Source organism: Bufo gargarizans, chromosome 1 (genome assembly GCF_014858855.1).
Source record: "Bufo gargarizans isolate SCDJY-AF-19 chromosome 1, ASM1485885v1, whole genome shotgun sequence".
Lineage (NCBI taxonomy): Eukaryota > Metazoa > Chordata > Amphibia > Anura > Bufonidae > Bufo > Bufo gargarizans.
In genome coordinates, this window is record NC_058080.1 from 99,337,356 (window position 1) to 99,353,927 (window position 16,572).

General features: G+C 43.6%; 1 protein-coding gene across 1 annotated transcript in view; it reads left to right on the forward strand.

Annotated features, from left to right (window-relative positions):
* Window positions 1–3,948: 3,948 nt before the first annotated feature.
* LOC122940324 (E3 ubiquitin-protein ligase TRIM63-like) overlaps window positions 3,949–16,572 on the forward strand; it is a 53,904-nt gene continuing 41,280 nt past the window's right edge. The window contains exon 1 of the mRNA XM_044296961.1: window positions 3,949–4,010. Within this exon, the coding sequence (XP_044152896.1) occupies window positions 3,996–4,010 (15 nt within the window). The 5' untranslated portion in view covers window positions 3,949–3,995. The remainder of the gene's footprint in view (window positions 4,011–16,572) is intronic.

Sequence of the window (16,572 nt, forward strand, 5' to 3'; positions counted from 1 at the left end):
CAGTATAATAAACATTGAGTGCGCCCCCCCAGTATAATAAACATTGAGTGCGCCCCCCCAGTATAATAAACATTGAGAGCGCCCCCCCCCCAGTATATCAAACATTGAGAGCGCCCCCCCAGTATAATAAACATTGAGAGCGCCCCCCCAGTATAATAAACATTCAGAGCGCCCCCCCCCCCAGTATAATAAACATTGGTGGCGCAGTGGGCAGTGCCAATGAGGGTTAAAAAAATAAATAAAAATTAACTCACCTCCTCCAATTGATCGCGCAGCTGCCGGTCTCCTGTTCTTTCTTCAGGACCTGTCAAAGGACCTGTGGTGACATCACTGTGGTCATCACATGGTACATCATATGATCCATCACCATGGTAATGGACCATGTGATTAGCTCAGTGACGTCACCACAGGTCCTGAAGATAGAACAGGAGACCGGCAGCTGCGCGATCAACTGGTGGAGGTGAGTTAATTTTTTATTTATTTTTTTAACCCTCATTGGCACTTCCCACTGCGCCACCAATGTTTATTATACTGGGGGGGGGGGGGAAGTTGGGCAATGTATAAAAAAAATGGGAAAAGTTGACTTTTAGAGAGATATTTCTCTCACCCAGCATGGGTATATGTAAAAATACACCCCAAAACACATTGCCCTACTTCTTCCGAGTACGGCGATACCACATGTATGACACTTTTTTGCAGCCTAGGTGGGCAAAGGGGCCCACATTCTAAAGAGCACCTTTAGGATTTCACAGGGCATTTTTAAACACATTTGTATTTCAAACTACTTCTCACGCATTAGGGCTCCTAAAATGCCAGGGCAGTATAACTACCCCACAAGTGACCCCATTTTGGAAAGAAGACACCCCAAGGTATTCCATGAATGGCATGGCGAGTTCCTAGAATTTTTTATTTTTTGTCACAAGTTAGCGGAAAATGATGATTTTTTTTATTTTATTTTTTCTTACAAAGTCTCATATTCCACTAACTTGTGACAAAAAATAAAAACTTCCATGAACTCACTATGCCCATCACGAAATACCTTGGGGTGTCTTCTTTCTAAAATGGCGTCTCTTGTGGGGTATTTATACTGCCCTGGCATTATAGGGACCCTAATGCGTGAGAAGTAGTTTGAAATCAAAATGTGTAAAAAATGACCTGTGAAATCTTAAAGGTGCACTTTGGAATGTGGGCCCCTTTGCCCACCTAGGCTGCAAAAAAGTGTCACACATGTGGTATCGCCGTACTCAGGAGAAGTTGGGCAATGTGTTTTGGGGTGTCTTTTTACATATACCCATGCTGGGTGAGAGAAATATCTCTCTAAAAGACAACTTTTTCAATTTTTTTATACAAAGTTGTCATTTGACAGATATTTATCTCACCCAGCATGGGCATGTGTAAAAAGACACCCCAAAACACATTGCCCGAATTCTACTGAGTACGGCGATACCACATTTTTGACACTTTTTTGCAGCCTAGGTGGGCAAAGGGGCCCACATTCCAAAGAGCACCTTTAGGATTTCACAGGGCATTTTTTACACATTTTGATTTCAAACTACTTCTCACGCATTAGGGCCCCTAAAATGCCATGGCAATATAACTACCCCACAAGTGACCCCATTTTGGAAAGAAGACACCCCAAGGTATTTCGTGATGGGCATAGTGAGTTCATGAAAGTTTTTATTTTTTGTCACAAGTTAGTGGAATATGAGACTTTGTAAGGAAAAAAATAAAGTAAATCATCATTTTCCACTAACTTGTGACAAAAAATAAAAAGTTCGATGAACTCACTATGCCCCATCAGCAAATACCTAAGGGTGTCTACTTGCAAAAATGGGGTCATTTGTGGGGTTTTGCAGAACCTCAGGAAACATGACAGATGCTCAGAAAGTCAGAGCTGCTTCAAAAAGCGGAAATTCACATTTTTGTACCATAGTTTGTAAACGCTATAACTTTTACCCAAACCATTTTCTTTTTTTTACCCAAACATTTTTTTTTATCAAAGACATGTAGAACAATAAATTTTGAGAAAAATGTATATAGAAATGTATTTTTTTTTAAAGAAATTACAACTGAAAAAGATTTTTTTTATTTTTTTTTTGCAAAAATTTCGATAAATAACAAAAAAAGTAAAAATGGCATGAAATACCACCAAAATGAAAGCTCTATTAGTGAGAAGAAAAGGAGGTAAAATTCATTTGGGTGGTAAGTTGCATGACCGAGCAATAAACCGTAAAAGTAGTGTAGTGCAGAATTATAAAAAGTGGTCTGGTCATTAAGGGGGTTTAAGCTAGGGGGGCTGAGGTGGTTAAAACCTTTTTTGCCCTATTGACACAGTTTGTATAATGTATATTAGTTTGGAGTGTTTAATATCGAGGTAAGCAGACTATACAGCCATCCAAGTGGTGATGGATATGCATGGAGGTGGACCAGTGTCCCAGATATGTGACCTGTGATACTCTATGCCTGCCACATCGCTCTGGTGGGAGATGTCTGTCTGAGTGATACAGTTCAGTTGTCAGAACTTGGACTGATCATAAGACTTATATTTTCACTGATTCTTCCTCTTTCTCTAGTGTTACATAGGAAATGGCGGGCACGGTTTGATTCGGAACTGGGGACAGACATTGAGCAACCTGTGCTGCCTTCTGACACATCTGATGCACATGAATTTGTGTGATCAGAGGTTGATGACCCTTGGATCACAATTACATAAATTACTTCGATTTATTCAACAACTTTTTTTTATAAATACCGTACTGATGGGTTAATGTGAGGATAACCAATGGGGTAAAATGGTATTGAATATTACCTAGTGGACTTGATTGTCATGTGATTCATTTGGTATGAGCTGTGGGCTGGGGGTGGTTGATCATGTGGTGGTCACATGAACGCTACTGAGACAACCCCTGCCCGGACCGACCATGTGACGGTGAGGTTTTGTGTCACATGATCGCATGGACACATGATCGTAGCGCATTGAATCAAGTCATGCGTTCCATTAAGTGCGCAATGTGTGATGTGTACTTCGCGCATGCGCAGTAAAACATATACCACGCCGAGTACCTCATGATGCCCAGGGATCCGAGCCAGGTTATTACTGTTCAATCACTTTCCTTTAATCATGATTTTAATCACACCTGCACACTTGTCAATGAATTGATCAGCACTTTATTATGAATTATGTTTTAGATATGAATTTTTTCATTTAATACACAGTATTTTTTCTATAATCATGTCTGCATTGTCAATTATTCATACCACATCTATAATCTTGTTTTTGTTATACATTTATACACATTGAAAATAGATTTTATACCTAATGATGTTGCTAATTGATTGTTATTGATCACCCTATTTATATGTTGAGAGCCCCCACTATTTGTATCACTGCTTGAGAAAGGTTCCAGTGTATGGACCATTTCATTTTTCACAGCTTCATTGGAAAATGAAAGGTGAAATCTGATTGGTTGCTATGGGCAACTAAAGCAGTTCTACTTTACACCAGTTTTGATAAATCTCCCCCACTATGTACTTCTATGTGTACATAGCATTGTGTGTCATCACACTGTACTAATCTGTGTGGGGAAAAGTGACAACTCACTGTGCGGACTGCACATAATACTGTATTTAGAAAAGAGTGCAGGTAGTGAGGGCTATCAGTAATGAGATCTATATCCTGCTTATAACGCCATGGTTATGACTGTAGATCGCTGCACTAATGTTATCAGCAGAAATATCTATTGTGTCTACAAATAATGGACTTTCTACAGAATGGAAAGTGAGAAACAGATCTGCTGATTACAGGTTGTAGAATACAAGTAGCTGTGCTGTGTAACAGGATGTGGGGGCGGGGCAGCAGATCCTGTGCTGGTGCATGTGAAATCAACAGGAACGCCCACAGGAGATGACAGCACTGAGCAAAACTCATAGAAGAGCATTTCTGAGGGCATGTGAAGCAAAGCTGATACCAGTAAACAAACAAGTGCAATTTTCTTATGTGCTGCATTACGGTAAGATATGGGTTATTGATCTTTAGTGGACAAAGGTGTCCATAGCCTTTAGTTGGTCACTTTCAGGGTACTGTTCATTTACCAATGTGTATGTGAGATGACTATATGGCACAGTGTGCGCAGGGTGTCTTAATAGCGTCTCTCACTGCAGTAAAGTATTACCAGCTTTTGGTAGCAGGTTACCTTAAGGGCTCAGTCGTGCAGTTTTCTGAACCTTCTTGTCGGACTCATTCGCTCCTTCTGTAGATCATGCGGAGATCGATAAGTCTCTGTAGCTTTTTTGACCTAAGAAGAGGAAGCACAAGTCACAGCTTCCACTCTTTTCCAAACTCCTACACTATAGATGGGGGTAGAGTCAGCCAACACCTAAACCTGGCTGTGCCATCCATCCATAGTTATGCTGGGTACAAAACATAACTTGACATAACATCAAATAACATTAGAGAATACACAATTTGCAGGCATCCTTTTGCTCTGGGGTACTGCACACCCCTTATAAAAAGGCAAGCCATCTGTCACGGAAGGTGTACAGAAAACTAGAAGACACAAAATGAAGATCTGACTGACTGGATCCAAAACTAAGGAACCAAAGGGAAAGCCCTGCAACAGACCTGGCTCTCTCCCTTACTGCTCAGCCTATGCAAAAATCTCAATGGTAGATGATCGCATATCCTCGTTCCTCAACTGTATAACACCTGAACACCCTATAATAGTGAGGGGACACGACCACCGGCTCCCTACACTTGATACGGAGGGAGTCAGGGTCACCTGGGATCCAGCAAACAGGAAAACACTAATGAATGAACAAAACTTATCTGTAGAAGACTCAGTAGTAGCATCCAGCATGCACACACTCCAGAAAGTTGTATAAACCGCAAAGTGATGCAGTATGGGAAGGGATTTAAAGGGATGCAACCAGTGCAACTACATGACAGCTGAGAGAGGCTAACGAGATGAGAAAACGACAGCAAAACAAAAGGAACCTTAAGCAGGAGGTTCTGAAGGACGTCTGACAGGCAGGTCCGTAATGAAGTCCAAGGACAGATGTGTCCAAGGACGGGAAGGAATGGGTAACGGAAGGAGAGGACCTGATGGCCGTGAATGAGGGAGGCTGCCACAAAACCCTCAACTGACTTACGAAGCGCCGGCCACCAGAATCTCAGAGCGATGAGATCCACTGTGGCTCTTGCCCCCGGGTGCCCAGCAAGGACAGTATCTCTCTGCGGAGGAGAGTTTCTTCGAGAAAAAAGCACACGGTCGCCATTTGGCAGGAGAGGGACCCTGAGACAAGACCGCACCCACACCCACCTCAGAAGCGTCCACCTCAACTATGAAGGACAGAGAAATATCAGGTTGTACCAAGATGGGAGCGGAAGCAAAAGTCTCCTTGATACTAGAAAAGGCCTTACGCGCCTCTAACGACCAGGAGGAAAAATCTACCCCCTTTCTAGTCATATCAGTGAGTAGTTTAACAACAGAGGAATAATTCAAAATAAACTTCCTGTAATAATTGGCAAAACCCAAAAAATGCATCAGCGCCTTCTGATTCTCAGGAAGCTCCCACTCAAGCACAGCGCGGACCTTCTCGGGGTCCATGCGAAAACCAGAAGCAGAGAGAAGAAACACCAGAAATTGAATTTCTGGAACCACAAACACACATTTTTCCAGTTTAGCGTACAATTTATTTTCCCGCAGGATGAGCAAGACCTGACGTAGGTGGTCCTTATGAGTTTTGAAATCAGGAGAAAAAATCAAAATGTCATCTAGATACACTAATAAAAATTTCCCCATTAAATAATAAAAAATGCTGTTCACAAAATGCTGAAAGACGGCTGGAGCATTCATCAAACCAAAAGGCATAACCAAATTCTCAAAATGTCCCTCAGGGGTATTGAAGGCCGTCTTCCATTCGTCTCCTTCTCTGACCCTGACCAGGTTGTATGCCCCTCTCAGATCTAACTTGGAAAAGACTTTAGCCCAACAATCTGGTTAAACAGGTCCGGGATCAGAGGAAGCGGATAAGGGTCACGAATAGTGATACTGTTCAGCTCCCTGAAATCCAGACAAGGTCTTAAAGAACCATTTTTTTTCTTAACAAAGAAAAAACCAGCGGCAACAGGTGACTTCGAGGGTCGTATGTGTCCTTTTCTCAGACTCTCAGAGATATAAGCACTCATAGCGACCCTTTCAGGTTGGGAGAGGTTGTATAAACGAAATTTAGGCAGCTTGGCGCCTGGGATGAGATTAATAGGGCAATCGTACTCCCTGTGCGGGGGCAAATCCTGAACTCCACTCTCAGAGAAGACATCCGAAAATTCAGAGAGAAAAGATGGTACAGTCTTAGTAGAAACCTCAGAAACAGATGTCGTGAGGCAATTCTGGAAAAGTCACTCCAACCATTTATTTGCCTCGCTTGCCAATCAATGGTGGGGTTATGTTTAGTGAGCCGGGGTAGCCCCAACACAAGAGGAGTAGGTAATCCGCTAAGGACGAAACATGACACATCCTCAACATGAGCATCACTCACAATTAAACGAATATTGTGAACTATGCCCTTTAATGATTTCTGAGAAAGTGGAGCGGAATCAATAGCAAAAACAGGAATATCCTTTCCCAAAGTGCACACCTGGAAACCATGAGTTATCGCAAAATGATTATCAATGAGATTTACAGCTGCTCCACTATCTACAAAAATCTCACAAAAAATGTTCTTGCTCTCTAGCGCCACCCTGGCAGGTAGGACAAAACGGGAACTACAAGCAAACGGAAACCTTCAATTTCCGCATCAACCTTGCCAACAGTAACAGATGGAACGCTTTTAGAGGATTTTTTTTTTTGTTTCTTTATTACTCTAAAAAAACTGCCTGAATCTCCTAGAGGGACAAACATTTGCCAAATGATTTATACCTCCACAACAGAAACAAACCTTCCTATGAGAGCTGAATCTTCTATTGTCAGAGGCAAGCAAACCCAGCTGCATGGGCTCCTGCTCAGAAGGGATTGAAAGCGACTGAGACCCCTGTGCACTGAATGAGACCACCGCACTGTCCTTGGACTGAGTATGACAGGAAGGAGTGATCTCTCCTCTCTCTCTAAGACGCCCTGTCAATACGAACGGCCCGAGACATGGCAGTGTCCAAGGAGGTAGGTCTCTCATGAAAGGCAAATGCATCTTTCAATCCCTCTGAAAGACCATGGCAAAATTGACTTCGGAGTGCAGCATCATTCCAACCAGTATCAGCTGCCCATCTCCGAAATTCTGAACAGTATATCTCTGCGGACTGTTTACCCTGGCATAAAAGACGTAGTCTAGACTCAGCCAGAGCAATACGATCCGGATCATCATATATCTGACCCAGGGCTAAAAAAAATTCATCCACTGAACAGAGGGGCCGTGCCCCCACCGGCAGCGAAAAGGCCCAGGACTGAGCGTTATCCCTGAGCAGCGAGATGATGATCCCCACCCTCCGCCCCTCATCACCAGAGGAATGGGGAAGTAGGCGAAAATAGAGTTTGCAAGCCTCTCTAAAACGAACAAAATTCGCACTACCCCCCGAGAACGTATCCGGAAGCGAGATTTTAGGCTCAGAACAAATTCCATGAACGCAAGCAGAAACGGTCACCTCAAACTGAGAGACAGTTTTCTGGAGATCTGCTACCTCCAGTGAAAGACCCTGCATGCAGTCAATCAAGGTTGAAACTGGATTCATGCTTAAGACGGTTTTGGCGGTTTATAATGTCACGGAAGGTGTACAGAAAACTAGAAGACACAAAATGAAGATCCGACTGACTGGATCCAAAACTAAGGAACCAAAGGGAAAGCCCTGCAACAGACCTGGCTCTCTCCCTAACTGCTCAGCCTATGCAAAAATCTCAATGGTAGATGATCGCATATCCTCGTTCCTCGACTGTATAACACCTGAACACCCTATAATAGTGAGGGGACACGACCACCGGCTCCCTACACTTGATACGGAGGGAGTCGGGGTCACCTGGGATCCAGCAAACAGGAAAACACAAATTAATGAACAAAACTTATCTGTAGAAGACTCAGTAGTAGCATCCAGCATGCACACACTCCAGGAAGTTGTATAAACCGCAAAGTGATGCAGTATGGGAAGGGATTTAAAGGGATGCAATCAGTGCAACTACATGACAGCTGAGAGAGGCTAACGAGATGAGAAAACGAAAGCAAAACAAAAGGAACCTCAAGCAGGAGGTTCTGAAGGACGTCTGACAGAGCTTCTCAGATGTCTAGTGGTGACACCATTCTCAGATTGGTGCTTGGATCACCATTCGTAGCAAGATGCATGAGCTCACAGATTCAGGTACTAGCTGGCTCCCTTCTCTTGTTCTTCAGATGCAAGATAAAGGGTGAGACACGTCGCTACAAATAAAAAGTACAAAGCCTAGGCACTAATTACCATGATGGCAAAAATACTTAAAGGCTATGTACACCTCTGGGGGCAAATTTCTTATTATATCATTGTACTCATTTTGAGTACAAAAAAATGAGTACAATGATATAATTAAAAATCTTTATTAAAAATTTGGAAACTCTGTCTCTGTGCAGCCTTGAGTTTCTCTAGTAGCAGGCTCTGTATTTTTAGTCTGTTCCGTCAGGCAGCTCAGCTGATCTGCTCCTTTTCTCTAATCTCTGACCTTCTAAATTCTCATTATAGTTTAATTCTTATCTGACTGATAAGAATGTAGCTTAAATAAGTGTTTTTGACATTTTAGTAATTTAGAGATAAAGTTTATTAGATGACGAACAAGTGGAAAGTAAAAAGTACAATTCACAAATCTAGACAAATAGTTAAAGGGAGTCTTTCGCGCCGATTGACACTATAAACCTATTAACAGACTAATGTCCATGGCATGCAATTAATAGGTTTATAGTGTCAATCGGCGCGAAAGACTCCCTTTAACAGAACAGCTCAATATTTTTAATAAACACCATGCAAATTAGGCAGTGAAGGTGCCCAGGGGCGGCCTTAGAACGGCCGGTGCCCAGGCCCCTGGGTCATCTTCATACTAATCCACTCCCCCATCCGCCGCGTCTTCCCGCCCATTCGCCGAGTCTGCCCGCCCATCCGCCGAGTCTGCCCGCCCTTGGTCTCATGTCTTTACCTTCCTCCTCCTGGCCGTAATCCCGCGCATGCGCCGATGACCGCGATGCGCTGGCCCCGGTCTCACTTACGTTCCTGCCATGCGTAGTCGCATCAGTAGTCGTTACGGCCAGGAGGAGAAAGGTAAAGACATGAGACCAAGGGCGGGCAGACTCGGCGGATGGGCGGGCAGACTCGGCGAATGGGCGGGAAGACGCGGCGGATGGGGGAGTGGATTAGTATGAAGATGACCCAGGGGCCTGGGCACCGGCCGTTCTAAGGCCGCCCCTGGGCACCTTCACTGCCTAATTTGCATACAGAATAAAAGTGTTTTTCGGACGAACGACTATAGCAGGGAACTAAGGGTAAGAACTGTTTTAATAGGGGGGATGCCATGGACATTAGTCTATTAATAGGTTTATAGTGTCAATCGGCGCGAAAGACTCCCTTTAACAGAACAGCTCAATATTTTTAATAAACACCAATTTATTTATTTTTTGCCCAAAATGACTAAAATTTAATCTTAAAAAAATTGCCCTCAAAGCTGTACATAGCCTTTAAATCCTGAGTAGCAGTCCATGGGATAGTGTACCTATGCAACTAGCTATAGAGGTTCAAATATGTCAGAGTCTATTCCTGAGAGCAAAGAAAATTAGAGAACGATTCTTGGATTTGCGTCTCTGTTATCATTAGTGTCCAAATAAATACAAGATCGGGGCACATTGCAGCTCCAGTACATGAAGGTCCATGGCAAAGTGTTTAAACATGATGTAACAGATTCTAGGGAGCTCAGGTTACATTTGAGTCTTTCCACTGGGCACATGGCTCTAAAACATCAACATAAAAGAGCAAAGAGCTCTAGTAACATCAGTGTAATTTACTTATCATCCCACGCGTCTACGTTGGGCTCTGTCCCAATGCGATTTATAGAACTTGAATTAATCGCATTGCGATTTGAACTTAGAGCTTCTGCTGACTTCCGTCCGTGCTCATGGAGCGTCCCCATCACCATGGGAACGGCTCCATGCTAGAATGTACTGTCGGATTTGAGAAAGCTGAAATCGCAATGCGATTAATTCAAATTCTATAAATTGCATTGCGATTTCAACTTAGAGCTTCTGCCAACTTCCGTGCTCATGGAGCGTCCCCGTCACCATGGGAACGGCTCCATGCTAGAATGTACTGTCGGATTTGAGAAAGCTGAAATCGCAATGCGATTAATTCAAGTTCTATAAATTGCATTGCGATTTCAACTTAGAGCTGCTGGGTTCCTAATGGTTGTATTGCTAGAATATAACGAAGATTGAGAATATAGTGCTATATTCGTTGTATTCGTAAATTCTAGCAATACAACCATAGGGAACTTAGCTCTAAGTTGAATTCGCAATGCGATTAATATAACCTGCATTATTCGCATTGCGGTTACAACTTAGATCTGAGTTCCTAATGGTTGTATTGCTAGAATTTACAACGAATATAGCACTTATTTCTCAATCTTTGTTATATTCTAGCAATATAACCATTAGGAACCCAGCTCTAAGTTGTAATTGCAATGCGATTAATATAACCTGTATAAATCGCATTGCGATTACAACTTTGTGACACTGCAGCTTCAGAATTAATCTAAGATGGATGCTGTCCTTGCTTTTTAATAGGCGGTGGGAGGGTCTGGGAGGGAGGGTATGCTGATTGGCTGGAATGTGTCTGCTGACTGTGAGGGACAGGGTCAAAGTTTGCTCAATGATGACGTATAGGAGGCAAACCGAACATCGCATATGTTCGCCCGCCGCGGCGAACGCGAACATGCGATATTCGCCGGGAACTGTTCGGGCCATCTCTACTCACTAGCATCTTTATTTACTGTGGATTCCAGACCTTGGCAACTTCTCTGACCCTGTTTTTGGAGTCTGATTTAGCACTATGGACTCTCCTGGTATTGGTCTGCTGATTTGGTCCTCTTTTAACTCTCCTGGTCTTGATCTGGTCTGGCTAGTTTCCTCTCTGCTTGTCAGTGTTTGTTCCTGTACTGATTGTGCCTGTCTGTCACTACGGTTATTATTTTCCTCCCTGATGTCTATTCCCTCTTAGGCCCCAGCACCTAGTTAGGAAGGGACAGTCGTCAAGTTGTGGGCTGTCGTTTTGGATGGATTGTGCAAGTAGCTAGGGACAGTGATGTGGGGGGAATTCAGCGCTTCACTCATCCTTACTGTGGCAGTCAGAGTGTTTCTTTGGGTACTGCTTCTTAGAAAGTTGTAAACAACTCAGGCTTAACTTGAGAAGGGATGGGATGGTGCAACATGCACAACTGGGATATATATATATATATATATTCTGACATGAAGAGAGTATAGCATTTAAATACAGAGTCATGCAGGCAGGCAATATGGCCCAGAAGAGACAGTTGTAGCACAAGGATAGAGAACCGCTGGCTCAAACGTCGGTGGCATAATGCTCCGTCCAACAGGCAATATGGCCAACTACACACAAAAACAGACAGGGGTCAGTCTATTACACACAGCTCTTGGCTCTGTTTCACAGCTTGAGCAGCTGAGACTAGGAAGAATCCCTCATCTTCTGGCTCCTTCACAGGGTTTCCAGTAATGATAGCTCCACAGTAGTAGACCTCTGCACTGTCACTCCTGTAGAGAGATCCATGAGGCTCTGCCTCCCTCCTTTTGCTTAATGCTGGACTGCAGGCTTACCAACTTTAGGGCATGAGCGCCTCCTTGGCCTAGAAGAAACAGTTTTAGCACAAGGATAGAGAACATCTGGCTCAAACGTCGGTGGCATAATGCTCCGCCCAACACTGCTTCCTTTACACTCCCTATGAGTACCACGTCTTGAGATGCACTATTTCACTCCACTCATCACTAGTAGTGAAGAATGCGTTTCATAAACAGTTTTTCTTACTTTTTTGAGGATTATCTGTCTTTTTTATTTTATCATTTATTTTCTGGATTTAGACTGCACTTCAGCTGAATTTGCCCTAATTATGTTGTCCCTTCCTGTTCCATCAATTTTATACTGAGCTGCTTTGCATTATGATATGTGAGGAAGAGAGTGGAACCCTTCCAAATGCAATGCACTTTACTGATTTAGCAACTTACATTTTGATTTAATACATTTTATATAAATGTTACCAGCACTCCAGAATCCCTATTGTATCCTTTTTCTTATTTTAATTTATACAAGACCATGATACTTGGTCCAGAGGGAAGTTAACTGTGCCTGTGGTGGGCAACTACACGTTCTCATGCCTATAGCCAGAGTTGTGCCTGAGACTGAATAACTCTATCTGATAAGCACCTGACATAACTGCATGTCTTTACATTGATTTTTTTTGGTAATGCAATAGGATGCATCCTTTGTGTTTCTTTCTTTTTAGACAATCAAATCGTGCAGTGACCCAATAGATCACTGCTAAGAGTTAATTTACTGTTAAAAGGGTTAAATGGGTTTTCCAATTCTTGTTAAAAGGGTTATTTAAGACTTAGCAAACCATCCCCCAACAATGCCCAGAACCATGGTGTTGACTTACTAGGTCCTTGTCACCGGGTTTCTTCCTGTTCACGCTACGGCTGTCTCCGCATCTCCCCTGTGTGCAGATAACAACATCCATTGCTAGAAGTGGGTCATGTGACTGCTGCAGCCAATAGCCAGCCACAGCAGTGACCTGTTAAACTTGCGACACATTTGACATCACATGTGATACAAGGGGATCAGTTCACCACTGCAGTGGTCACTTGACCTTTCCCCTCCTCACTGGATGTTGTTATCTACACGCGGGGAGATGCAGAGACGGCCATAGAGCAATCAGCATTGGGGACCAGGTAAGTATGGTCATCACCTCAAGTCCGGGCGATGTGGGGGGTTGTTAAGTCTTGGATAACCCCTTTAATGTCTGCCATTAGGGGTTAATGTACTTTCTATTCTTTAAACATGATTCCAAGAGCTATATACAGGTGGTGCAGCATTATTATAGTATCCTACTCAGCAGAGAGAAGGCTGGATCTTTTCCTCCGAGAGAGGAGTTAGGGTAGGCTGATTGCATCAGCCAGTGAGTCTGACCATAGCAGCTGAAGTATGTGTTGCTGCATGGGTCCGGTGTAGTGTGAAGTCTACTACAAGAGGTTCTCCATCCCTTCATGCTGAAGATAAGTACCGGACCCCTGAGAGAAGGAAGCGAAGAATCTATAGACTGTCTAGGATCACATGGGACTGTGCATGTTATCAAAGATAATACTCATTTATGGCTATGGAATTTGTTGCTTGTGTAGAGGGTATATTGTTTTTGCACCCACCACACTTATACAATGGATCAGTTTGAAAATCTGCACTCAGCTATGGGAACTGCAGTACTGATTGTGAGAGGTTTGCACACCTGTGGTCGATCTTGGAAACAACTGCAAAGTGTTTAGAAAGAGACTCAGGGACTATTACTACTATCATTGCCACTGCCTATACACCTATACACAGCCATTGGGAAAGGAAAGCTCTGTGGAATACCTAAAAATTGTGCCTGATATAATCTTGTAATGCATAACCCAACAGAACAAATCAAATTATTATATATTTTTTTACAATGGAACTGTATGGTGATGGATGGCATGTGTCTGAGGCATCCATTAACGTATACATTTTATTGTGTATGTAAGAGCCCATTCTTGTATTGCCCAATCTTGTATTGCATAACCCAACAGAACAAATCAAATTTTTTATTTTTTTTACAATGGAACTGTATGGTGATGGATGGCATGTGTCTGAGGCCTCCATTAACGTATAAATTTTATTTTGTATGTAAGAGCACATTCAGGCGACCATGATGTTTTGCAGATACGCAAAACACGGATACCGGCCGTGTGCGTTCTGCAATTTGTGGACCGCATATGGCCACAACCATAATATAAAATGCCTATTCTTGTCCGCGATTACTGACAAGAATAGGACATGCTCTATCTTTTATACGGAGCCGTGGAACGGAACCACGGATGCTGTCTGCAACTTTTTCAGCCCAATAGAAATTAATGGGTCCGCAACTCTTCCGCAAAATTACAGAACGGATGCAGACTCATTCATACAGCCGTCTGAATGAGCTCTTAAACATATGACAAAAACGTGATGTGAACCTCAAAAAAGTTGACCAAGAACTGCAATTCTGCCAATTTTTTTTTATGTTGTTCAACAAACAGGATACATAACATGACATTTTATCAGTTTAGACTTTAAGATGTAGATGTACAGTGCTGCGGACTGTGCCTTGAATCCCAGCACCATAGCGGGCTGTTCGGGCAGGTACGGGAGCTGCGCCTACCCAATGAGCAGCAGTCACTGATAGCCGGGCCCCTGCTGTATGCGCCGGAATGGGTGAAAACACTGATGCCAGCGCATTAGGCCTAGCTGTGCCCAGGGCCGGCGCCACCCATAAGCAGAGTAGGCAACCGCGTAGAGCGCACTCTGCCTGGGGGCGCTGGCCACCGCCTGCGCCCCGCCCCCTACTTGTGTCATCCATCTGACATCATCTCATCTCCTTCCGTTCTTGCCGGCCAGATGCGCTCCGATGAGTTCACTACGGGCAGAGAGAGCGGCACGCAGCTGAGACACCCTGGTGTATTTAAATCTCATCTAGGCTTTCTGTCAGAAAAGTTTCTCGTGGGATTCGAACTCACGACCTTGACACATCTGAGCCAAGGCATTTACCCTCACAGCCATGAAAGCTGTATTACTAGTTGCTTAAAAAAAAAAAAGTAATAAGACTTCTACTGTAACTTTGATACCTAGTGTACATCCATACACATGTCAGCTGCCCCAACACACCCAGCTCTAATACATCCATACACAGTGTACTGGGGCAGCTGTCATGTGTATGGATGTACACTATCAAAGTTACCTACAGTAGAAGTCTTATTTTTTTTTTTTTAAGCAATTGATAATACAGCTTTCATGGCTGTGAGGGTAAATGCCTTCCTTCTGATGTGTAAAGGTTGTGAGTTCGAATCCCAGAAAAACTTTTCTGAAAGTGTTTTTTTTTTTTTTTTTTTTTAATACCGGACTGTTACTTTACTGCCACGGGGGAGGGGGGGGGCTATTGGCACCATGATACTGGCACATGGAGGGGGGAGGAGAGAGGCACTTTATACTGGCACATTAGGAGGCAGGGGGAGAGGATGGCACTATGATATTATCACATGGGGGGCAAGAAATGGACATGAATCATGAGGGGCAGAAATGTGAAATGATGGGGAGGGGGCAAGAGATGGACATGAATTATGAGGGGCAGAAAAGTGAAATGATGGGGGGGGGGGGGCAAAATGTACATTTGCTTCTGTTGACAAAAATCCTTGCACCGGCGCTGACTTCGGGCGCGCAATCCCACGATATTATATATAAATGACCATAGTCGGACTGGCACAGGGTACACGACCATAGTTAAATGTTGCATGCAATAGGTGGCTGAAAAAGGGGCGGAAAAAGGGGTGTGGTCAATGGGCGGAGTCAAGGGGGCGGCAAAATTAGCTTTTGCCTAGGGTGGCAAAAATCCTTGCACCAGCCCTGGCTGTGCCGCAGTCAGCACTGACCACGGCATGTGCAATATGTGTGGAGGGAGGTCGCTCCCTCCCCATACCTATTGGGTCACCGCACTGCGGTGACGGAGACCTGATGGCTGGGACGGCAGCCTGATGCTTTCCTTAGGCATCATGCTGCCGTCCACGTAAACCTGTGTGACCCAGCCCCCTTGATGTCATCAAGACCCTGCATTTTTCAACAAGATAATGCCAGACCACATTCTGCATCAATCACAACATCATGGCTGCGTAGGAGAAGGATCCGGGTACTGAAATGGCCAGTCTGCAGTCCAGATCTTTCACCTATAGAGAACATTTGGCGCATCATAAAGAGGAAGGTGCAACAAAGAAGGCCCAAGACGATTGAACAGTTAGAGGCCTGTATTAGACAAGAATGGGAGAGCATTCCTATTTCTAAACTTGAGAAACTGGTCTCCTCGGTCCCCAGACATCTGTTAAGTGTTGTAAGAAGAAGGGGAGATGCCACACAGTGGTGAAAATGGCCTTGTCCCAACTTTTTGGGGATTTGTTGACACCATGAAATTCTGATTCAACATATTTTTCCCTTAAAATTGTTAATTTTCTCCGTTTAAACTTTTGTTCCATGATTTATGTTCTATTCTGAATAAAATATTAGAAGTTGGCACCTCCACATCATTGCATTCAGTTTTTATTCACGATTTGTATAGTGTCCCAACTTTTTTGGAATCCGGTTTGTACAATAGGGCTGGAAAAAAAATAATTAAACTCACCTTAATCCGCTTCTCTTCTTTCTTCTTCTTTGCTGTGCAGGAGGGAAAGGACCTGTGGTGATGTCACTGCGCTCATCACATGGTCCGTCACATGGTAATGGATCATGTGATAGACCATGTGATGAGCGCATTGAAGTAA